Raw genomic sequence first — 24,887 nt, 5'->3', positions numbered from 1 at the left:
TATAACTCCTTTAACCCATTATTTCCATCAAGGCACAGGCAGCCAAACTGAATAAAGGACATTTTGGGTTTGCAGGATCCTTTCCCCTGTGCTACATCGGGTCTCCAGATGGAAGTGTGTATTACAGGTTTTTAAAAAAAAGGCTAAAAGCCTAAAATGGCCACCATACCCTCCTCACCATCACCATCATCATCACTACCAGCAGCATCACCACCTCAGAAGCCCATCCCCTAGCGTCCGTCCCGGGAATGCACGTTGTATGCGCATGGGCGGAGAAACTGCCGCTGAGCGTGTTATTATTGTAAGAGTAATTTCTTTTTTACGAAAATGGCGACTAGTCAGGGAGGTGTGGGAGCTGTCACTGCTCTACAAAGCCATCACTACCCTAGCGGACCTCACTGGAGCCCGGGCATCAACCAGTTCCAGCACCAGCAGCAGCACCACACGGCCCGCAGCCTGGACCGGGCTTTGGAGGATGCCGTGTGCTCGGGGATACTGAACCTGAGCGGCAGGAAGCTCAGGGAGTACCCGGGAGTGAGCTATGATCTGACCGATACAACACAAGCAGGTGGGTTGGCGTGCATGCACGCTGTATAGGAAACGCTTTCCACACATATATATAGGCGTGCTGGTGGATTTACGCGTTCATGAATCCAGCCTGAATCTTTTGTGCAGATTTTCTGAATAGAGGCGCATTAACGTGTAGGTGACACTATTTAAAGGGATTAGCCGTTTACTGAACTGACTTCTGTAAATGCACACATCCACCCTGGCTCATATATCACACCGGATTAATGCGCAAGGGGCTCGGCTGCTGTTGTGTGCATGTTTTGGTCGACGCCAATATAGCTTTCAGTTGTCTGTGGCCCCCCCTGAGACACATGAATGAGACGGCAGGCGCACCCAGGCAGGCGCTGTGCAGTGGTTTGCACACCGAGCCGCAGTTGATTTTGCACCGGGCAGCTGGAGCACAATGTGAATGAAGCCTGAGGGCAGGTATAAATTCCTGCTCACTGAATGCCTGGCGAACATGTGATAGCACACTTACGAGCTTTTTCTTTTCTTGCACAATCAGACAAAAGATGCAGCGTACATGCAACCTCACCCCCCTGCCTGCCTGCATGCCTGCCTTCCTGCCTAGGTGTATATACCCATATAATCTGTCAGACAGGAGGAGGGTGTGTTTTTGGTTTCATGTGCAGGCTGAATGCTCTTCTGCTGTTCTGTGGACTCTTTGTTCCTCTAGGTCACCTTATTCTGTAGTCAGGTCAGTCGGCAGGTCAGCAGTAGACTCACGTTTTCTGAAGGCTGTGTTATCAGGGTCTGGTCATACATACTAAGTTTTACTACAGAAGGGCTTATCTATCTTGCACACACGAAGGATCCCCAGACAGACAATAGCACCTTTAGTAGCAGAACCTTTATGGCTGTGAGTTAGTATAGAAATATATCTTTTTGTACGACTGAAGAGTAAAAAATGAGGTATTATTAATCATCCTCAGCCATTTTCATGGACACCTGGAGGATGCTGAATCTCAGAATGATTGTCTCCTCCTCCGATGTGTCCACGTGCCATATGGTGCTAGTTGCTAACATGTGCAGCTCATCAAGGCAAGCCACTGGTTCACTGGAGATCATACCCTAGGCTGTTTAAATGTTCTGCTCAAGATTTTTCAAAAAGTGGAACTGATAGATTTGAACATATAATGTGATATTTTTAGAAGAGCTCAAAATATATGTGTGTCATAGACATATGACTTCATCTGCACCCTCTGGAGACCAGACACTTCTTTTAAAACTAACTTATTATCTAGAAAATCTTTTAAGTGCAATTCATTTCTGTGTTCAGCAGGCCTTCATCTTTTGACCTAAGATACTCTAATGCAGTAAACCATCAGTGTTGAACCTAAACAATATATTATAATGCTACTGAAGAGATGGATTTTTCAAATCTGAAGTACTTATGCATTGAGTTCTTTGTTTCATGGTGACAGTCTTATGTTGGAATAGTTACCACTGAGTTTCCTCTTCGTCTAGGGGAATGAATTAAATCATGTGTCTGTTCAGCTCTGCCTGTCTGAATGGATGCATGAAGGCTGATGTTAGTGCATTTTCCTATAGAGCACTGACTTGCAATTTTCATGTGAATAGAATATTCACATGAGTTATTTAAGAGAAACGAGAGCTTCTACCTTAGGCTACAAACTTATCAATCAACCCTAGTAGGTTCAGCATTTCCCCTGAAGCACTGACTGTTTAGTGTCAGCCTATCATGGGGGAGTTAGACACAACAGGAAGTTAGTGTGTACTATTTCTAGACTGGTGGGCTGAGTCATTACAATGTGTTATAACAATAATGACCAGCGTGCCTTTGTTGAAGGCACAGTCGTCGGTTTTTGAAAGAACTGCTGTTATCTTGAGTGCATTTACATAACAAGGATAAAACTCCAAAGAGATATAAAAGTATGCATTCCTGTCACAGCTTTGATCTCTTGTTTTTGGCTGAGGCTAATCCAATCAACATGAATGCAGCACAGTCTTTTCACTTTTTTTTTCTCCATGTCTTCACTTTGCTCCCTCGAATAAAAGGTGTGCAAATCTCACTTTCAAAGGTGCAGAATGTGATCAACACCGATGCAGTGACTTCCTCACGTCATCTATTTCACAGCAATCTCAGCTGTGAAATAGTGAATTTCTGAGGCATCAGTGAATCAACCAGATCAAATGAAAGTTAAACTGAATTGAATAGTTTCAAACTGAATATTTTCATCAGTTGCATTGATTTTGAGATGCAGCTCATTAGAAGTGTGTGACGTCAGTCAGCCTTCTCATAATTCTGTGAGCTTTAAACAAAATAGCCTTTGAAGACAAAGACAAGTTTTTGACATCTGGATGTCTTTTTTTGAAGCAGCTGTAATCGGGACTTTCCTATTTTAATACATTCCATGCTGTTTTTAGGAGGAGTTCATACACAGAGCAGTGTCTAATGAGTGTCCTCTATTTGAGGCCTGCTCACATAAGGGTGTCTGTGTTTGCAGTGTGCTACTGGCAGTTTGTCTCCAGTCAGTTTGTTTTCCCATGGGAAACTGCAGAGCACTGTGAGATGCTGCCCTGACCTTGTGTAGAGGGGAGCAGGCGGAGCAGTGCACCAACCTGGGCAGATGTTCACGTTCATATCCCAGCATGCCCCTGCCTGCCATTACCCTACCCCCGAGGGTGCGCGTGTTTGAGTGCTTACGTTGAAGCACCATGTGGTGTGTTTGCATGTGTGCATTATTCTCAGTCTTATAACAAAGCAAAGACTACCCGCAGACTCCACAGAATGAAGGTTTGAAGGGACAGCCAAGAACAAAGCAAGATCACACCCTAACGTTTGTAGTGTGTCGGGCACAGTTGGTTGAAACAGGTGGCAAAAATGTGTATTTGCACATTTTATTTGATTTTGTGCAACTTGAAGTGGACATGTTACATTCCTTAGAAGTTAAACTCCTAAAGGACATTCTCTACAAGGACACGAGTAAGGCTGGTATTCTTGGATTTAATAATCAACCAGTGCAAATAAAGCCACTGCTCTTTAAACAAGCACAATAAAGGCTGACTCACTCAAAAGGCTCTGAGAGGCCTGGAAGTTAACAGTGATTTTCTTCTAAAAAGCTTTCTGCTTAAGCCAGCCTGTGCCAAATAGTAGCACTGAAAAAGGCTATATTTTGTTTAAAAAACTTTAACTAATTCGAAGAGCAGTTAAAGTAAAGTGAGCGTAACATTCCAGAGTTTCTTTTTCCCCCTCAGGGCTCTTCCAGATAAATCTGTGCACGTCTAGGCAAGGCATATGCATTCCTGCCCTACTATAACAATGAGGATGTTGCCAAATATTTGGATACAAAAATCAGTCAGTGTGCAGTAAGGTTTCTTAATCGATTTTACTGAGTGTTTAGAAATGTGATGCTGATCGTTTCCTCACATAGCATGATAGAAAATAGGTCTGCAGGTACTCTGGTTAGACTCCTGTGGTATTTTAAGAACAAAGTGTAACCTGTTCCTCACAGGCCCTCGAGAGGAAACAGCCTTAAATCAGGCCATGCATTTATGTTAAAATATGCACATTTATGTAGGTTTGAGTGTGGTGCCTGAGGTTCATTTAGAAATAACTTCTTACCATTTCTAAGATTTTGTCATTCAGCTACCTTTTAATGAGCCATGCGTTTTAGCCATTGTCAAAAAGCAGTTCTCCTGTTACATCTCAATTCTCATTCTCTTGTCTGGACACTTAAAAATCAAAATATGACAAACCTTCTGTGATGTCCCTGAAGCCACTCAGCCCGATTTGTCTCATTTAGGCAGAAATGTTACTTTGTAGGGTTAAAGAAATCTGAGCTTAATGTATCAAGCAAAACAACATACTGTAATAGTATTAATATTTTATATCTAAAGTGGTTATGGTAATGTGTCTATATGTATTAGGAGCAATTGTGCATTAAGGCAGCTTGCTTAGTGTTGTCAGCATGGAGCCACTGAGTGTGAACTTATAATGCACCTGGAATTGATTTTACAGAGCATGCCTACCAGGAGCAGTGTGTGAGTGCTATGCATAGATCAAGGTAACACCTGACTGTGATAACAAGCAACCACAGACCCACAACCCCACAAAGTAGCTGAGCAAATACAGCCCCTCAGGCCAAGCCTCACACACAACAGTCTTCATGGACAAGTCCAGCAGTGATTTATGTCAGTGACTGACCCCGCAAGATGGCTCACAAATCCTGAGCCCATTTTAAAAACCTAAATTACTGACCATAAACCACCTTCATCCACACACTATACCCACCTGGCCACACAGCAGCACTCCAAGCCACACCCCAAAACTGCCAGACAGCGGTCACGTCTGCAGGCAGGGTGCAGTTAATTAACCTCAATAAATCATGTTTTTGTCATGTTTCTGCCCTGTTTTCATTAAAACCCCGAAACCCTGTGGTGATGTTGCAGAAGTTGTACAGAAAGATTTAAGTGTTGCTCTGTGTGTTTCTCTGCAGTTTCTGTTCTTTATGCTGGGCTGTGTTGCAGTGATTTAGATGATTGCTCTTTGAATTTCTTTTTAAGACAAGTCCGTTTATAGCAACAGTGGATCCAGTCTTTCACTGAATACAGTGTTTTAGTAGCCCATACAGTTTGCTGTATCATGAAAGACCTATTCATGAATCATCTGCACTACTAACACAGTAATGAATAGATTGCTGATACGGCAAAGAGGAGCAGTGGAGCTCGTCTGCCTGGCTGGCCTTGTCCTGCGGGAGCTCCAGTCAGCCAGCAGGTGGATTAAAAACCCACTGTGGGCTGCAGATGGTGCATGGCCTGGGTTAGAGGAGGGAGAAATGGGTTGGAGATGGACAGGCATACAAAGACTGCCTCCACCCACCCCCACCTCCCATCGACCCATATAATTCCACTGCTACAGAAGAATCCCCAGTTGTTTGGCTTGAAGAGAGGGATGGATGGTGGTGAGGGAATTGTCTGTATACAGCTGGGTTACAACAACATCAAGGTCCAAGCCTCAGGGATGGTAGAATTCACTCTTAATGGAAATAGAGTATACCCTGTGACCTCAGCTTTAGTCTTTCCCCATGTGGTAATTTCTGCTTCCCTTAACCTCTTGACTCCTTTTCCCTTTGTGCTGCTTACTGTCTCATGGTCTGCTTCTCACTTCTGCTTACTGACTGCTGTCAGATTTCAAAGTGACAGCCTATCAGTTCTGTTGTTAGTCATTTAAAGCCTGCCAAATGTTAGAGTTAATTATAAGGCAGAGATGGATATCCTCATGCTACCAACAATATGTTAAAATAACTGATGGATATTCTTTAAGCTAAAACAATAACAGTAAATTGATGTTCATTGAATTGTTTATTAAAGAGTTATAGTCATATAATTGCACGTATTAAGGGGATGGAGGTGCAGTAGTGTTTGCTTTTCCATTGCTAAGGATGTGGCACTCTAGTTAGGTAAGACAGAATAATTGAAAGTGCTCCGTTTATCAGGGTTTGTCCAGCACCTCATAGGTCTCTAATTATCTTGTCATTCAGAAGACAAGAGCCTTTACACACACACACACACACACAGGCATATGCACACACACACACACACACATGCTAACATCCCCACACAATCAAGCAAATTGTAGCCTCTGAATCAATACTGGATGTGTCTGAAGGTGAACACGATACAACACAAGGTTGCCTTTATATGTTTGATTTTCAGTATGCTTGTGTTTGCTATTTAAATAGATATAGTATGGATCTATGTGTACATTGAAATGTCTGTGATATAGTGAGTGATTCAGCAACGTGGGGGAACAATGCACCATTGCTCAAGCTCTTTGTACTTGATCTAAAGACATGCAAAAGACTGAAGAAGCCATTGATGAAAATATGCACATGTGCACTGCTTATATATACAAGTATACTCCATTAAATATTCAGCCAAACATGTATGGTATGATATAGACTTGTACATGTTGGAATTTAATAGGAAATTTACCATGCACATTGTTGTTTCAGAGAATATACCTTTTCTGATTCACATATACTGTAGGAAACACAAAAACCACCAGAACATTATATACATTATTATTTGTTATTATCCGTCAAAGAAATTATTTATAATACAGCTGCAAATGACTTTGAAGATGTGTCATGGTCAGATGTATGGGAGAATGATGAATGAGGACAGACAGCTTCAGTATCTGCTTCAGTGTGCTCTTTCACATTCTTGGGCAAGAGAGAGCCAGAATCGTGAATATTTTATCACAAGAGGCGGATGCAAATGGGAGGCTGTGCTTGTATTCATTGACTGGAGCAGAGATTGCGTTCATATTCTCAGTGCAGAATACAGAAGCACCCACTCCTAGCTGATTAATGTTGGCTGTGATTTGATAGTAAACTGGTTTCATTAGTAAAGCAGAGCACATGAGTTATAGTCCGGTCTGCACTTTCTGTGTCACATACTTTTAATTTCACAGCCAATTTACAGGCATTAATTATTTCAGCACCACTGAAAATCAATTTTACCTCCATAAGAAGAGGGAATACAGTATATGTGTTACCTATGGCTGGAAAACACTTGAATCAGCTTCCCCATTCCCAACATGTTTAATTATTGGATCAGATACTGAAGTATAGCTGAAATTTATCTCATGTGAAAACCTTTAAAACGTCAAATTTAGATTTTACAAGGATAGCTTGTTCAGGATGTGATCTCCGGCTTGATGCATAGTGTTGTTAAAATACTGATGCTACCCCATCCTGATGGTTTGAATACTTGGAAACAGGGGAAACTGGGATTTTCACCAGTTTCAGCTGCAATTTTAACTGATAAATGTACTGATGGATGTGATTTATCTCACTTTCACATACACCAAGATACAAGTCAAGTCATTAAGAAATGTGTAAAAGCAATATGTTGCATAAGTGCACAATGCAACTCAAATAACAGGTCTTTCAACACAACAAAAGATGTAGGGTGAGCTCTGATAATACTATCCACCCATTCATACAAATAGTGTGAAGTCATACTGTGCCACTCCCAGTAAGATCAATGTTAGAAATACTGAGATATTACACTACCAGAAGCACTCAACCCTTTAAAGACCAAGACTCCGGTGTAATCTTAGACTAGTGTTCGATGAAGAGGCATGTTACCCATTGCTCTGTCGTGGAACTGTATTGATCAGTCTTGTGTGTCCATGGTCTCTAAAGCCAGTGCACAGTGGCCATCCCTAAAAATATCACAACCACTATTTTACATGTGTGCTTAAAGTGGACATATTTTATTTGCGTTTCTCTCCTTGCAGATTTGTCGAAGAATCGTCTCACAGAAATCCCTCCAGAAGTGTGTCTGTTCGCCCCTCTTGAGTCGCTCAACCTCTACCACAACTGCATCAAGTGCATCCCAGAAGCCATTATCAATCTGCAGATGCTGACTTATCTTGATATCAGGTAATGAGTCTCATTATACACATTAAACATAAGTGCGTGTTTATGTGTGTGCAGCTTTATGTCTCTCAAGAGGAGCTTGTTCCCCTTTCAGTGCGCCAACAGGGCAAAAATGCTCACATGAGAGCGATGTAACGGAGACATTTCCTCATTTGGCTGAAACACAATTCCCAGTCACAATGATCGCAGTCTTATATGTTTCTGTATGCCCTTTTAAATGTAAATCAATGTTTTGTGTTTCTTCACAGCCGGAATCTTCTATCAGTTTTACCAAAATATGTGTTCAACCTCCCCCTCAAAGTTCTGCTTGTGAGCAACAATAAACTTGTGTCTATCCCTGAAGAGATTGGAAAGGCCAAAGAGCTGATGGAACTGGTGAGCAGTGTGTGTGTGTGTGTGTGCAGTCAGTGGACATCTGATTATAAAGACACATTTCTTACACTTTGTCTCCCCTTGCAGGACGTGAGCTGTAATGAGATCCAGGTGCTACCAGCTCAGATGGGGAGGCTTCAAGCCTTACGAGAACTCAACATCAGGAAGAACTGTATTCACATGCTGCCTGAGGGTGAGTCCATCACTCACCATGGACTTGTTGTTCTTCTCCTTCTTCACACCTAAGAATAATTTTCGCAGTGTTTTTTTTTGTGTATGTGTTGACAGTCATGTTACCATTGGCCACCAGCCCAAATCAAGTGATGAAACCAAGTTCCACGTGGGAACAAATCTGTCAGCAACAGAACCAACTGTATTAAAAATGTTATTAGACTAATCTCACCTGTACTTTCAGAGTTGGCTGACCTGCCTCTCATCCGACTTGACTTCTCCTGCAATAAGATCACAGAAATTCCTCCAGCCTACAGGAAACTCAGGCAGCTGCAGCACATCATCCTAGACAACAATCCTATGCAGTCTCCACCGGCACAGGTGTGTACATTCATAATTTTTCTCACACCTTCCTATGTTTCAGCAGAAATATGGATGTAATGAATGCATTCATGAAAATTACCTCACATTTTAGTAAACCTGTTACAGCTGCACCACCTAGTGGATGGAGGGAAATATTGCTCTGTGGAGTTGCAGCAGTTGGAGACACCTTATGCATTTTTATATGTTACAGATTTGCCTTAAGGGCAAAGTGCACATATTCAAATACCTGAACATCCAGGCATGTAGAATGGACAAGAAACCAGACACCTTGGACCTCCCTTCCCTCGGCAAACGATGCCTTCCACAGCCCCTAACAGATAGGTACTGATTCAAGCTGTGTTTTGTCATTGTGACATAAAAGCACCTATTTATCCTTGTGAATATTTTATTCTGATATTAACAGTGTCTTCTGGTACCTTTCAGCATGGAAGATTTTTATCCTAGTAAGAACCACGGGCCTGACTCTGGAATTGGCAGTGACAATGGCGACAAGCGGCTGTCTACAACAGAGGTCAGGACACACAGCACGGAGGGAATACATGATGGGCATGTTGTTGTGTTTTACCCCATAATAAAATGCAACATCATGCACCATCAGCACCAGTGGTGTTGGCTGTGATTCATTCAGTCTGAAAGCACAACGATAAGCATTAGAACAAAATTATGAATATTGTGCTCTGTAGACGCCCTTAATGTCACACATTAATGTTTAAAGAATTGTTAAATATCACCTGCTAGCCAGAAACATATATTTTTTGTAAAAGTAGAAATAGTAGTAGAAAAGAATGAAATAGCAAAAAGTTGGCAGCTACACTAGAGCATGCCAGTCCACAGGGCCAAAAGACTGGCCAAAGATAACAAGAACAGGTGGGCAGGCTAGACAAAACAAAGGCTGAACAGGTTCACGTGAGTGGGAAGGAGGAGGCAAGTGTGACAGGCTGGAGGTGGAAGCTTTGAATGTAGGACAGACAGTGGAAAAAATGTCAAGCTAAGGTTACTGTGGATGTCTGCGCACTGTATGAGAATAAACCTCTGTCCCAGAGTCAGGCGGCCTCCCTGTTGCGCCTGAGCCAAAGAATTGCAACATATTGTGACATATTTTTCTTGGAATGTCTCAGATCTGTAATGTTCAGAGCTGCAATGGTTACTCTCAGAAACCAGTTGTGGCAACAAGAAATTGTTGCTCATACAGTTATGAGTCAGTCATATCTGTGCCCCTGTTGTGGTTATCTTTATCTGATAAATCACTTTTCCTTGCCTATTGATGATCTTTACAGACGACAGTCACCCACTGGAAGACAGATAATATGTAATTTAGTAACTCATTTTTAGACTTTTTTTGCATTTTGCAACTTTTCACGTTTAACATTTGATATTTTGTCTTTGTACTATTTTCTAGTAACAATTCTACACAGATGCGTGATGGTAAAATTCATATAAAATAACAAAAGTTCATTTTTCGTTTTCTTTTCTGCAGCCGTCAGATGACGATACCGTCAGCCTGCACTCTCAAGTTTCAGAGACAGCCCGTGCTGATGCCCTCTCACTCCTCTCTAAAATGGATTCTTGCAAAGGTTACCGAAAATAAGTATCAAATATTCCCTTTGAAAGCAATAACAGAGACATGGGGTGGTAGAATGAAGTGCCTAAAATGTGACAGTTTATGTGATGACCGCGGATGCTTCCTCCCTCTATCAGATCAGGATCTCTATGACTTTATAGAGCCCAACCCTGAAGAGGATCCTGCTCTGTCAGAGTGTGACGGGCAGCAGAGCAGTCATGTGTCTTGTATAAAGGTAAACTATTTGTTTATCTGCAAACAGGTTGTCCACAAAAATGTATAGGAGAGCCATACAATCAATCCCATAAAGCCATATAAATCAGCTCCTGTTTATTTTTCCTTGACGTGGTGTGTCTGTATGTTTTCCAGGAATTGGAAAAAGTTCTTAACATGTCTCACCAAAGCAAAGAAAAAGACAGCTGGAAAGAGGAGTCAGGGTGAGTTTTTCTTGGGATTAGTCAAACATCTTGTACCTCTTCTGATTGAGTAAACAGAGCCCTTTTAATTACAAAAAACACACATATCATTTTTGGCAAGGGGAACTTAGTACGTGTTTCCTGATGACACATTTGAATTCTTCACTGGGGCTGCCAAACATTAGGAGCAAATCAACAAGTTGTCATTATTCGAAATAAATTGAGATGAATAGAGACATGGTTCAGATGTTGTTTTCCATTAGAGCTATCGTAGCATTTTATGATTGATTAAAAGAGGTTTGCAGAGATGTGAGAAAATATTTTTGAGAAAATAAACATTTATTAGGAGAGGCAGGGTAAAAGAAACAAAAATGAAAAATTACAGAGCAGGGTGCAGAATACAGCAGAAATACAATGCATGCCTTAACTTGAATATAACTGACAGGTTGTTTCATTTTTTCATTTTTGTAAAAAAAAATTAGTTCCTAGAAATAATTATACTCATACTGCGGTATCTTTTATCTGCAAATGTTATTTCCCATATTGAACTGCTTTAAAAATGTTATGCAGTTCTGGATATTACATCAGTAATACAGATCATATGTTCGTTTGTTCAATTTAGATATGTTGGTGCACATATGTTGTAATGTGTAACCGTTTAGCAGTATCTGATGATGATCCATTTTCTCCTAGTTCTGATAAAGAGCAGCTAATTGAAGAAGAAGATGATGAGCTGAAGGAAGTGTTGGACCTGAGGAAGATTGCCGTTCAGCTTTTGCAGCAGGAACAGCAGAACAGGTGGGTGGTACTTGCTTCTCATTCCGCTGATGTCAGCTTTGCTGCTCCATTTAAATCCATCTCTTGCTTTCTCTTTACTTTTCATGGTGCTATGTGTGGCCTGACAAACAAACTGTTTCTTTGGTTTCTCAGTAAATGTTGCTCCACTCTCTCTCTATCTTCTGCTAATCAATTATGTGATTGCGTTCACTTCTCTCTCTCTCTCTCTTTCCTGCCTCCTCCTTGGCGTGCTTCTGTTTGATGAATCCTATCTTAGACGACGGTCCCTAATTTGCAGAGCAGAGAGTCTTATTCACCGACGAAGAGTGACTGGCCGGGCACACAGGTAGAGGGATTTCCATCATCACCGTTTACAGACAGGTTGCATGTCACACTGATTGCAGTGGCACAGTGGTCTCTTTGTTATCATTAGTGCCATCTGTACAGACAAGCATTGGGAATTTTGTGGTTGCGTACATGGAAATAAAACCTGTTTCGATACTTGAATGTATAAAAATATTTCCGTCTTCATCCTTCCCATGACCAGGTTTTTGCAAACTTTGATTATTGTTGTGTGAGTCATTGCTATTGCTGGTGTTGAGATAGTGATTGTGCAATTGTAATTGATGATGAGTCCACCCAATTTATTTGTTTGTGTAATTATTAATCATTCATCCATAGAAGTAAATGATAGAACATGGACTATACATTTTGTTTGTTTGTACAGATTTCTAAGTCACTCCGGAAGCTCCAGCAGCAAACCGAGGCTCACACCTCAGACTGCTCGTAGGTAGGTACTGTCCCACTATGTTCAGAAACACACATCTGAAGTATAACCAGTGTAGAGGCAGTGCTGCAATCTCTGCAAGGCAAACCTGAAATATTATTTATTTTCTGTGTTAAAGCAGCTACACTGGAGCCTAAAGAGATGTTATTACTTGAGCGCTAACCGCAGCTGCTGAGCAAGGCGTTATGTGACTCTCCTTGCAAACATTTTGGAATATAATCTTTATATTTTGCTACAGATGTCCAATAATGGCCAGATGTGTTCACAATCTCAAGTTATCTCAGGAACATGAGGGGCTTGTTTTGTATTTGCAGGCTGCAGTAGCTCTCTTTCATCAGATCAGGCTCAGACATTCATTAGAACATATCATCTTCACATTACAAGCAACCTTTTCAATTCAGATTTTTTCAGTGTATCAGATCTTGACAGTTTATTCATGTGACATGACCATGAGTCAGATGGTAAGAATTCTGATGTAGAGCAAACGTGACTCAAATCTGATTCAGAAATCAGGTTTGATAATCAGATTCCTGCGTCCATTCAGGCTTCAGCCTGTGTCAGTCTAAACGTAGCCTTGGATTCCAGGACTGACAGATCAGATTTTGCTGGACATGATAACATAAATATGCCTGTTCAACACGAATGTCCCAAAGAATAAAATAAATGGTGTTTTCAGTCTTATTGTCTCTTCATTTCAGCGCTTCTTTGGATGAAGGAAGCAGCGGAGCATCGGTGCTGAGTGGGCAGGTACAGACTGCTATGTGTGGCATATTTCCCATCTTTCTCGTTTCTCTCAGGAGGGTGCAGTAAATAATTATAATTTTAACTCTCTGCTTTTTACAGCCCTCTTCTTCCTGCTCATTTGATGGTAGCCTGAAGACAGATCAGTCAGACTCAGACACAAAGTGGCCTGAAGTCCCACCTGTCCTCAATCAGAATGAAGATCGCAGGCGGAACAAGTACCTGAGAAAGGACTATCTCAAGGTATGAGCATGCACATGTTCCTGAAACTGAGTCTTCTGCAGAACAAACCTGTGCATGCCTGTGGGGGAATTTTCTCACTTAACTCACTTACAGTAACTGTTTGTAAGCCTGCATCTACCATGTTTAACAACCCAGATAAGTGAAAATGAAAGATTTGTGTTGCCATCCTGGCATCCCATGGGGTTAAACAAATACAGGTTTAAAGGTTTTTTACTCATGTTAATATACCATCAAGGTCCACATGCCACTACAATGCATTTTGATATATTGATTTGCACATCAAGCACCACCAGTGAAATACATTTTTTTGTGAGTTAGGTGAACTGAGCCTTTAAACAGTAAGGTTTATTCATGTATGGTTTCTGCAGCATTTTATCTAACCACAATGATCTCTGAAAAAAAATCCATGCTTGTCATAATATAGAGAGCATTAATTAGACCAAGTCCTTAACAAGTCCTTTCTAGTTTACATTCCTCATCAGACACCTTGCATAACTAGAGGCACTTAAAAAAATACCAGTCAATTGATTTTTCCTTTTTTTTGACAGTACAAGTGTCAGAGTGCTCGCAAGAACTCCAATGGGAATGATGATTGTGAGGTAGGTCTGAGAAAAACTCAATACCTTACATATATTTGACATGATATGGTAATTAGGGTTGGGCGGTATTAAGGTATTAAGGTATAGCGGTGGGTATACATTTTTAATACCGTCAATAAAAAAAAATGCAATCAATTATATATAAGACAAGGATCAAATATTGAACATATTTTATTTGATGTCTTGTGTGGTTGAGTCTTCAGTTTTACTTCAGTAGTATAATATATTTTACTTTTGGAGATGTTTGACAAAGTTTATGAACATGACGTGACAGCGTGGAGAGAGAACTATAGTCGCATCTGTTGCACCTGGTCCCTTGGAAGAACACTGCTGTGCTTTAGAGGACGAGCCAGAGCTGAGATGGTATTTAGTTTCTGAGCGTTTGGTGCCGCCGTCTGAGCCTACATTTATCATTTTAATTGTTTCCATTAGAATAACTTGGCAGCGGAAAACATGCGTTTACCGGACAAGTGTTTTTTTTATATGCGTAGCTTCTAACATATATACTGCGCAAGGCTCTTAACATGACATCAAGACTGGCTCATACCAGTTTAATACCGCGGCGTGCTGCCAGCATGAAATTTAAAAAAACACGGTACAGCACGGTATTTACGTATACCGGGGTAAAATGTGGAGGGCGTTTGCCGGTATCAAAATTTGGATACCGCCCAACCCTAATGGTAATGTCCATCTTACATCTTGTGAATTTCACAAGATGTAAGATGATGATCTTATCTTATCTTATCTTATCTAATCTAATTCTAATCAATGTTTTGTCCACAGGATGGTTTACGCAACACCGATTTCAGCACCACCACGCTGACAGTATTTGGGCTGAAGCCAAGATCAGGTACTGCACATGCTAGTTTAATTTGACTGCTATTGTGTTCAGTTCTTGGCTTTGTTTTTTATTTGGAGATTTTTTTGGAACTTTCCCAGGTTTATAAATAGATCAGCTACAAGGTTATTATCTTTGCAGTGACACCCATCCAGGCACATAGTAAAATTCACTCCAGGCAAGAATACAGGCTTTGTAATTTTTTTTGGAAATGAAAATAAGTTGGAATGTATTGCATGTGCATTGGCCTAACTTGGCCCATGAACACTGGTGTTCATGCCAAGGTTCATATCAATGCATGTTTATGTTATGTTCACATGAAACTGAAGTATTTTTTTTTAGGTGAGGTCCCAACATCCTTTCCCTGGAAATGGTTTCTTTGGAAATGTTGATTTGTCCTGTGCCAAATATGCACAGTAATTAATTTTGCTTCATTGAACAATAACACATTTTGTTATAGTTGCTTAACAGACCATGGCTTTGTTGATTCATAACTGTTTGCGGACACACCTGTGCTGGAGGAAATATTGACATCCCCTTTTCTTAAGTATCAATACAACAAATTACTCAGTATTAAATGTGAGGTTTTACATATCTTTTAAATATTTATTACTTCTGCTGCATTAGGTGCAGATCAGGACCCTGATCATTTGTCTGTCTGTGCCATGTTGTGAATAACATGAGATTATGTGAGTCATATGCGCCTACACTGAGGTTAACAACACAAAGGGCAACAAACATAGCCTGCCAACTCCAACCTCCACAACCTGCCTCTGCCCCAGCGCCTCCTTTCTCTTCTATGCCATCATTTATCTTGTGTTTGATGAGTTGTCATTGATTTCCAGATTAGTTCTGTATCTGGGGTCTTTTCTCTGCTCACCTTTGCCTTCAATACATGAAATATGACGTTGTAACAGACATTGCTTTCTGGCTTTTCTAGTTAAAGCTGCACAGACCTCATGTTGACCTGCCTTCTTGTTGCTTCCTAAGAAGCTGTAATTGTTCTTACTCGAATATCCCCGTCTGTTCTCTGATATCTGACTGAATCTTGTTTTTAATTCTTCAATCTATGATTTCAGCCTTCACCAGAGGAAGCCGCCAAGAGTACAGCTCGACAGACCCCAGTTTTACTATGAGGAGGAAGATGGAGCACTTGAGAGAGGAAATGGAGCAGATAGGACTGTTACGACAGGTCAGACCCCACGCTTGTTTATGCCTTTGCGTTTTGCACCAGTCCGAGTCACACGGAGGCCACAGCCTGCCAGATCCTGCTTTTGTTCAAATGTTTATCCCATTGAGTAAGCAATTTAAAAATTGTGTGTGTGTGTGTATCTCACACACAAAAACAAGTACCGGTATTCCAGGGGCCCTGTGTCTTTTTAAGGAGTTGAGTCACAGGGTCAGTCTGCCCTGTGCCCTAGGCTTATGCAATGTGTATGAAATGTAACCTTATCTCATCATTATTTATGGTCATGTACTCTACTAATCATATGTTTGAACACACTTTTCTATTTTTAAGCCACAACATGTTTTAGATTCTTTAAAGTAACCACCTTTTGTTTTAATGATGCTTTAAACGCTCCCTGCATTCTCTCAGTTAACTGCACTGGAGTTGTTGAGCAGTTGCTAGCTGCTTTGCCTTCCCTCTGCCGTCCATGCCAGCTCTAACCACCTTTTTTTTTACTACACACTATACACATGTGTAGTAGTTCATCAATAAAGCAGTAGTATCTATCTATCTATCTATCTATCTATCTATCTATCTATCTATCTATCTATCTATCTATCTATCTATCTATCTATCTATCTATCTATCTATCTATCTATGTCTGTCTGTCTGCATGGCACGAGAGACTTATTATAAGATCTAACCTGATTTGACGGGATAATTGCAAAACTTTGTGCAGACCTGGACAGGAAATTTGAGGTAGGTATTTGATGTTTTCATCATGATGTTTTTTTCACATGAGTTAATGAGTATAGTATGTGTTTAATCCTGTCCTGAGTTCCACATTAAACATGATTCACCATTTGCTGCAATTATCAACATTGTTTTTGTTGAACTGATTCTCATCGAAAAGAGAAATAACAAAGATGCATGTGCATCAGATGAGCTGGGTTTCCTGTGTAACTAGAATCAGTCTAGCAGCTTTGAGTTAGAGTCTGTGAGACAGACAATGTGAGGCATTGTTCTTTGTACAGTAACGCAACAGGAAAAGGGAAAAAGGTAAACAATAAGAAATAACATTGTGAAGTCATATGCAGAGACACTGAGGTCATGCAGTTGATATCAGTGGTTACAACCTGTAATAACGTGCACAAATAGGGAAGGTCAAAACAAATTTACAATGTGCTGCTCAGTCAGATATTATCACAAACCATTCCAGATGCTCTGGACTTACCCTTTTACCCTTTTAAGAGGGCAAGATGTCCTGATATGTTGCTTAACAAGCAAACCATACAGCTGATGTGACATTTTCCAAAACATTGTCTTACAAAAGAGGATAATAAATGTGGGAGGCTGTTCCAAATTTGAGATTTTGCCAAAAAAAGTGCTGGACATGTACAGGCAAGACACTCCATGCTGGAATGAATACAGCCTACAGTCCCTTTACTAGCAATGGTAGACCACTGGGTATGGACTAAAAGACCATCATACATAAATAATACGACTAAAGTAACTACTCATCCACTAAAAAACAATAATGCAACACAAAACTGTGGAATAGAAATGTCTAATATTCAGCACGGTTTTGCAGTGTATTGCAGACTGTGGTAATGTTAAACACAGGGCATTCAGCCAAAAGCAATGGTTAACTCAAACTGGATCTTCCATGCCAGAGCATTAAAGTGAAGACAGAAAGGCAGCCATAATAAATGGGTCCTCACGCTATATCACAAACTGGAGCTGGCTGTAAAATGATGTGGAAAGATTGGAAAATCATGATGTGGTCAACATCATTCAACAGCATGGTGTGCATGTGATGACAGGATTTTGTGTATGTTAATCAGTGGTGTCACAGCCGCTTGCCTAAAACATGCAGGTACACTCTTGTTTGATAAGCTGCTGTTTCTAATATTGGCTGTGGTGCCAGGGTAGAACAGATCGGTTTAAAAATGTGGTGGTCTGCCTGGATCACTGGGAGCTCTGGAGGTGTATGCTGTATGACAAATAACATCAGGAACAGCTTTCAATACTTGCATGAGAGTGTGTAGTGCAGCACACTGGCAATGTTTTGGAGGTAAGACTTATGATACCGTTCAGAATACAGTGCAGAAACACGGGCTGATTATACCCACATGTACTTCCTGCAAAAACATTTGGTTGTTTACTGTTGCCCGACTTGTTTTGTTTAACATCAGTGATGTAATAAGGTCGTTGTTAATGTGTTTGCAGAACATTGAGTCCAGACTGAAAGTGTTGCTTCCAGAAGATGTCGGAGCTGCTCTTATGGATGGAGTTGTCCTGTGCCATTTAGCCAATCACATTTGTCCTCGGTCTGTGGCCAGCATCCACGTGCCATCGCCTGCAGTGGTGAGAAGGCTGAATCTCATTTTTATTAACAGATATGGGAAAAAATAATAATACAGTGGCCTTTCCATAATTGTTTTGGTTGTACATGTCTTGTACTTGTTTATGTTTTAAAGTTGTCATTGATGTTCTTCTGTTCAGCCAAAGCTCAGCATGGCTAAATGTCGTAGGAATGTTGAAAACTTCCTGGATGCTTGTAAGAAGCTGGGTGTTCCACAGGTAATTGATTCAGTGTTCACCTTACTGCCTGTTTGCATGCATGCTTACTTACCATCTTTCAAGGCCAGAAGATTTACACTAAAGTCAAGATTTAGGATTTAGGATTTCTTAGTAAACTATTGAGGTGGGGAACATACATTACAAACCTACACTAGTGCTGATTGTCTACTTAATTGCTGCGTGTTACATCATGCACACTCACCAGTCTGGTTTGTAACTTTACTTAGCTGAGCCATCAACTGATCTCCCTTGGCTTATTCCATTAGCTTTGCAGACGTATGAACTGATGACAGACCTCTCTGTTAACTCAGGACAAGCTCTGTCTGCCACATCACATCCTAGAAGAACGTGGTCTGGTGAAGGTGGGTGTGACCGTCCAGGCTCTACTGGATCTGCCTACAGCAATGCCCACGCAACTGTCGACTGTTTGACACAAGCCTGAATGTTGCCTCCAAGCTGCTGATTAGTCATCCAGCAAACCTCTCTTCCAAAACCTTCACCCCATTGCCAGGGACCAGAGAGCCCCTTAGAAGGCGAGGACCCAGTGGCCTTTGGGTCTTTGGGAGTTTGTTTCTGCCTGATTGAAACAGGAGACATGGTGATGAAATGTCTCTGTCTCCTTATATGATGTCAGCCACCTCCCACTTCCTGTCCATCACATTTTCACTTGTATGCTGTTCCTTGTTACCGGGGTCATCTGTGCTGTTGGTGTGTGTGGACCTGCAGTTTGACAGTGTGTTTTTCCTGAATCTGAGACAGACATGACAGTGTGTCTATAAGGAGACCTATACTTGTCTTTCTCTATTAAATCTGCAAGTGCCAGTACTGACAACTTCTACATGGTGTTGGACACATTGGGCAGTGAGGAGATGACAGACACATAACTCACTCTTTCACTGAAGAGGACTGAGCTGCCTCGCAGCCACAAAACACTGAGCGACCTCACTTTTCTCCTTTTTTTGTGCAATTTATTTTTTCTGTAAAAAAAAAAAATAATGTTTGAATTTAGCACTATTTGTTTGTTTTTGTAGATACTTTGTTCTCTTCTTAGCAGCCAGGTTGTCATGTGTATTTATCACACTGCAACTTGTGATCAAAGTGATCAAATCTCTGCTCCTCTTTGAGGGGAGATTGGAATTGGTGTTGTCTTTCAAGACACCACACTGCAACATTCACATCTATAATCTATTGTACAATCCTGTGCAACTGTGTACTAAAATTCTTTTTCAAAACAAACCCGCATGCACCAGGTGAAGTCACATTTGGCCGCTGTGATAATGTGCTTGGCTGTTGCCAAAAGCATGACGTCCTGCTGTGTAGCATTTTTTTTTTTTAAATGTTGGTTTTTGTCGTTGTTTTTTTGGACAATATTCTGACTTTTCTAAAAGTTTTATACCTTCTTTCCAGTTATTGCCAATTATAATTTGCCTCATTTGCTGTGTTGTACACAAGCAGCTAGGATGCTAATGCTAAACGTCAGATGGAACCTGCTTATACTGCATGGGTTTGTGAGGTGACAGGCAAAACTTCCACACATGGCAAGGTCTTATCTCACTGCCAGGCCACCCTGCTGATACATTTCATTATTTCAGGGATATTTAATTATTTATGTATTTATTAACTTTATGTTTATGTTGTAGTTTTGTAACCTCAGGTGCAGGTGAACATTTAGAACTATTTTCTGTTTTTCTGAACAAAAAGCAGCTAAACACTGTTCCTTACGGTGTCCATGAAGGCACCGCATCCAAACACAAGCAAACATCTTGATTAATTACACAAGAATCAAAAACAACAACAACAACAACAACAACAACAACCGTAACCAGTAAAAATGCTTTTTTCCATGTGTGTTTCTAGCTTTCTCAGCCGACTGTGCTTTGATGTCTGAGAGCTGCCGTTATATAATCAATCACTTAAAATGCTTTAGTGGCAGCTATGGTGCATACCTGATTTTAATCAGTGTAAGGTCACCCTGTTAAACTGAAAGCAAATATTTAATCTGCTAATGATGGTGACAGCAGTGTTGACAGCATGAAGTGTTGCTACATTGTAGCAGATAGACACGGCTCTTCTTTTCTTTTCATGTTATCAAACTACACTGTTTACTTTTTGATATGTTCTTAGATAGTATTATTATTGCTATACCTAAAGGGCACTATCAGTTTTCTTGTCATGTGGTTACTATAACAAGTCTTTTTTGGGAGACGTGCTGCATCACATCTGCAGTTTTGAATAGTTGTGTGTGTGAGAGAGAGAGAGGATGTTATGCTGTCCAGACTGTACTGAATTTTCAATAGCATACTGCTGATATGGCTTCGCTTACATGCTCTCTGGTGGCACTTGTTTGTTTAGTTTAGCTATGGCAGCCAAGTGTCAGCACAAAGTACAACATAATGGAGTAAATAGAGTATGATTGTGATGAAGAATGTGCCAAATCCTTTAGGTGAAGAATCCAAGAATAACTGAAACCTAATGCCAAGCTGGCCTCCACCTTGCTGTGTCTCATTGTGTTAGTGCATCAGTAAGTTGCTGTGTTGAAATTGAAAATGAACAGAAAATGTAACGTAAGCTGTGTATTCACTGAAAATGACAATAGCATCTACTTGTGTCACGAACTAATGCTAGCTGGCACATTTTACAGGAGTGAATCATTACAGACTGTTGAATGAATCTTCTAAACATACAGATGGCTTCCATGGTGACACACATGTAGCTAAAATCTGAGATGTGTCTATTATTTCACATTCAAATTTTTGTGCCTTAAAGGACATTTTTCTGTGTTATGAGTTTGTTTAATTCACTTTTTTCCTGTTATAGTTTAAGCTATTAATTTGGCCACCAGACTGAGAGAGAGCAATGGTCAATGTTTAAAAAAAAGAAAAAAAAATCCATGGTATATATTTAAGGGACTTGACTCTTAACTACTGTGATCTAGTCACATGCGTGAATGTTGTTCACTAGAACACCTAACTCATCAGAATGGGGTTCTCTGACTTCACGTCATCATATTCCAAAGAACAGATGCCACACAGATAATACAAAATAATACAGAGCTTCCTGTGTAAAATACACCCGGTTCATCACAATGTCTCAGGTTGCACGTCTGTAATATACATATCTCCTAATCTGCTGTTTGCTTCAGGAAATACCCTTGTTGCACGCTTGTATTTTTTCCCAGCCGCAGACATAGATACAAAAAAAACCATCAGAATCAAATCAAGTTTTTAATGAGTCTGTTCTGTGTTAACTGCATATAGCACCAAATGTGCTTAGGCTGTAAATGGTGGTGAGACAGTATTTCAGAAACCAGATAAGGGAATATGTGGATTATTAGGAATAGAGACCTGAACCCTGAAGCTACCTCTGGTTTTTTGTGTTTAAAGGAGACAAGTGACAATTGTCCTACTCCCCATGAAAGGGTGAGCTAATACAGCTGTAAAACGATACCATTGAGAGCTTATTCATCAAGCAGTTTTTGTGGTTTTCCCATGTGAATAAACACATCTTTGATAAGAGAGAATCTTGTCACTGAGTGAGAAGTGCCAGTCTCTCTCTCTCTCTCTCTCTCTCTCTCTCTCTGAGTGGCTGAATATCTGTGAAAACAAAAATGAATGTGTGCATACACGTAGCTGGTATTTCTTTTTTAATAAAACACCAGGAGGTTTTTTTTATCTAGGTGTGGCGACATTGGAACCAGCACACACCCAAACAGCAAGTGTGTGTGTGTATATTTACATGAAAACACACATTGTACCTTTAGGTATGATCCTAAATCAGGCTAATTGAACAGATTTGGTTTTATTTTTGATTTCGTATTCCTTTGTGTTTCAGTACCTGCTGTAAAATTCCAAGTAGTGTGTGATGTCTCTTGTTGTACACATGCAGTGTGTATGTTGGTCTTTGCTTTTGTACACTTTTTACCGTGGTCTAATCTGTGCTTTCTCAGTGTTTCGATCAATATCTTCTGCATATAGGTCAGAACAGCCAGAGAAGGATGCTTGTGTTCATAGTGCTCACGTCAGCACACTGATGCCTTGCTCTTGTTTTACTGTGTGGCACTGGCATATCACCAGCTGTAAAGGTATCCTTTCATCACAGTGTTTGGTGTGATATGCTGGGGCCACTGTCTGAGTCTGCAAATATCTCGTAAATGATCAAAATCGCTTACACACAATGTGATTATTTTGAAGACTAGTCCGTCATCACTTCCATCATGGCGACTGATCAGCAGACATGCTGGCAACTTCCTTTCTTAAAGTGCAAGCAGATGTCTGCTCAACAATGAAAAACACACATGTACGAACAGAATTTTCGATTTTAATCAAGCAAATGAAGTGCTGCGTTCGCATGCCCATGTCCGTTGAGTTTTTTGTGAAGAGTTTGTGAAGACATCATTGGCGATATGGTTTTCAGAACTTAAGCAAATGATAATACGAGGCTTCACCAGGCAGACAATAACAATTAACAATCTACTAGGTATATCTCAGTACAGAGGAATTTAAAGTGGAATCTCCACATTCAGCTCTGGGGACAGGACACCTCAGAAGATATTCACTTGAATTCATCTAACTATTTGGACCTCTGGAAGTATTTTAGAACAAAAACTGTCTGTTCTCCATCACACTAAAGTCAACGGGTTTCTTAGGGGTGAGCACAGATTGGGGGAATGGTTCTGGTAAAGGATAACTGCAGGATACCTTACGGGCATGTGAGATATGTGAAAAGGTGAACCCAGCCTAAATCAGACTGCAGGTGAAGCTACTACACTGAAATAACTTCATAGTAATTTTAATGTCACCTATCATCTCTATGTACAAACTCTGACTTATATATAATTATAAAGTTTCATTGAAAGCGTGTAAAGGGAAGCGTGTTCTGAAGAACATAACATTATTTTTTTTTAAAGATGCTGACCTACATTTCATAGTGTGTGTAACTGCATCAGTACCTGTTGTTGCTTTACGTGTCCTAATTTTGATTTGACCTTTTCATCAGCTGAAACAGTGAAACAGTGAGTCATGTCCGACTGCCACACTGCCAAGAGAATTCAAGCTAGTGTAGTATAAGCTTTTTGTATTTTAAACCTAATGCATGTAAGACTACAGAATGACTGAACCTCTGTACATACCATCTGTATAAATCCCACAGTTTTCTTAAACAAGACATGGTCAATATAAAATAAAGTCCAATTCTTTCAGACTGTGTTGTCTTAGTGTCAATCACAGTCTTTAACCTGTTAAGAGGATGCATCCTCCTTCCTGGGAAGGTGTGGAAATGGTTTTCTATAAATGTTTTGTTAATGGCACAGTACTGAGAATAGCTCTTATACCCAAGCAAGTTCCTTCAGCGATAATACAGATATTGTGAAGTAATTTGTGGTTTTTCTGTCAGTGGGTGGTAAGGGCTGCTATCCAAGAGAGCTGAACTCCATCAACACCCAACATTGATTTGGCACCTTAGACTGAAACATGTTCTCTGTGAGGAGGAAGGAGATCAGTGGTTCTTACTTTGACTGTAATGATATGGGGAGGGGGTTCTGTGCTGGGTTTTCTCTCTGTCCTGTGTTTAATAAAGGTAAAATCAGACAGAACAGGTTCCAAACTGGAATAAAACCCACACTCCTTCCTTCAGTTCTTCCACTCCCATGCAGCTGAACCATCAGTAAGTTTGATTTCTTGTTTTTTTCTGTTACTATTTCATTAAATCTGCTCCTCGTTGCCAAAATCCTTTTGTTTATGTTGTGATATAATGGTCTATAGTTTCAAGCACACACATGTGAAAATTCCTGCGCTCTTGGTGATTTACTTGGAAAAGGAAGTGTAATTTGGCAGGGATCCCGCAGAAGACACCAGATCTGGGTTCCTGCTCAGATCGCGGCTTTTAAGTTGTGATGATACTGACAGTGACGCTTGTGTTTTGAGGTTATAGAAAAATTTTGGTAATTGGAAACATCTGCGAATCAAAATATTTACCAGACTTGATGTACCATGAGATACTGTGATGACACAAAAAAAAATACCTGCATCCTTAAAAGCGCTCATAATGTAGCACCATTGCTTTGATTCAAATCTCTCCAAACACCTCTCAGGAACCATTATTTCTTTGTGATTGATTGGATCAAGGATGGGTCAGGTTTAAGCTGTGTGTTCTTCAGAATGCTTGTTGCTGTTTTTCAAAACCAGGTGGTGACTCAGCCTATCATGAGGTGGCAAGGTAACTCTTCCTCTGTGTATTCTGATCCTCATTGCTGATACATTTTTCCACT

At 40.5% G+C, this 24,887-nt stretch overlaps 1 protein-coding gene across 1 annotated transcript; it reads left to right on the top strand.

The window, feature by feature from the left end:
- Positions 1-327: 327 nt before the first annotated feature.
- Positions 328-23,821, top strand: lrch2 (leucine-rich repeats and calponin homology (CH) domain containing 2). The gene is made up of 21 exons (XM_028420840.1): positions 328-568; positions 7,841-7,985; positions 8,231-8,357; positions 8,442-8,547; positions 8,770-8,906; positions 9,100-9,230; positions 9,333-9,420; positions 10,387-10,483; positions 10,608-10,705; positions 10,840-10,907; positions 11,580-11,684; positions 11,941-12,009; positions 12,391-12,453; positions 13,149-13,197; positions 13,294-13,434; positions 13,983-14,033; positions 14,817-14,883; positions 15,951-16,063; positions 18,269-18,406; positions 18,545-18,622; positions 18,934-23,821. The coding sequence occupies exons 1-21, from the start codon at positions 328-330 to the stop codon at positions 19,051-19,053; spliced, it is 2,232 nt and encodes a 743-aa protein (XP_028276641.1). The 3' UTR covers positions 19,054-23,821.
- The last annotated feature ends 1,066 nt before the right edge of the window (positions 23,822-24,887 follow it).

This window comes from Parambassis ranga, chromosome 14 (genome assembly GCF_900634625.1).
Source record: "Parambassis ranga chromosome 14, fParRan2.1, whole genome shotgun sequence".
Taxonomy (NCBI): domain Eukaryota; kingdom Metazoa; phylum Chordata; class Actinopteri; family Ambassidae; genus Parambassis; species Parambassis ranga.
The sequence above is the reverse complement of the archived record's forward strand: the minus strand, read 5'-3'. Positions and strand labels throughout refer to the sequence as shown.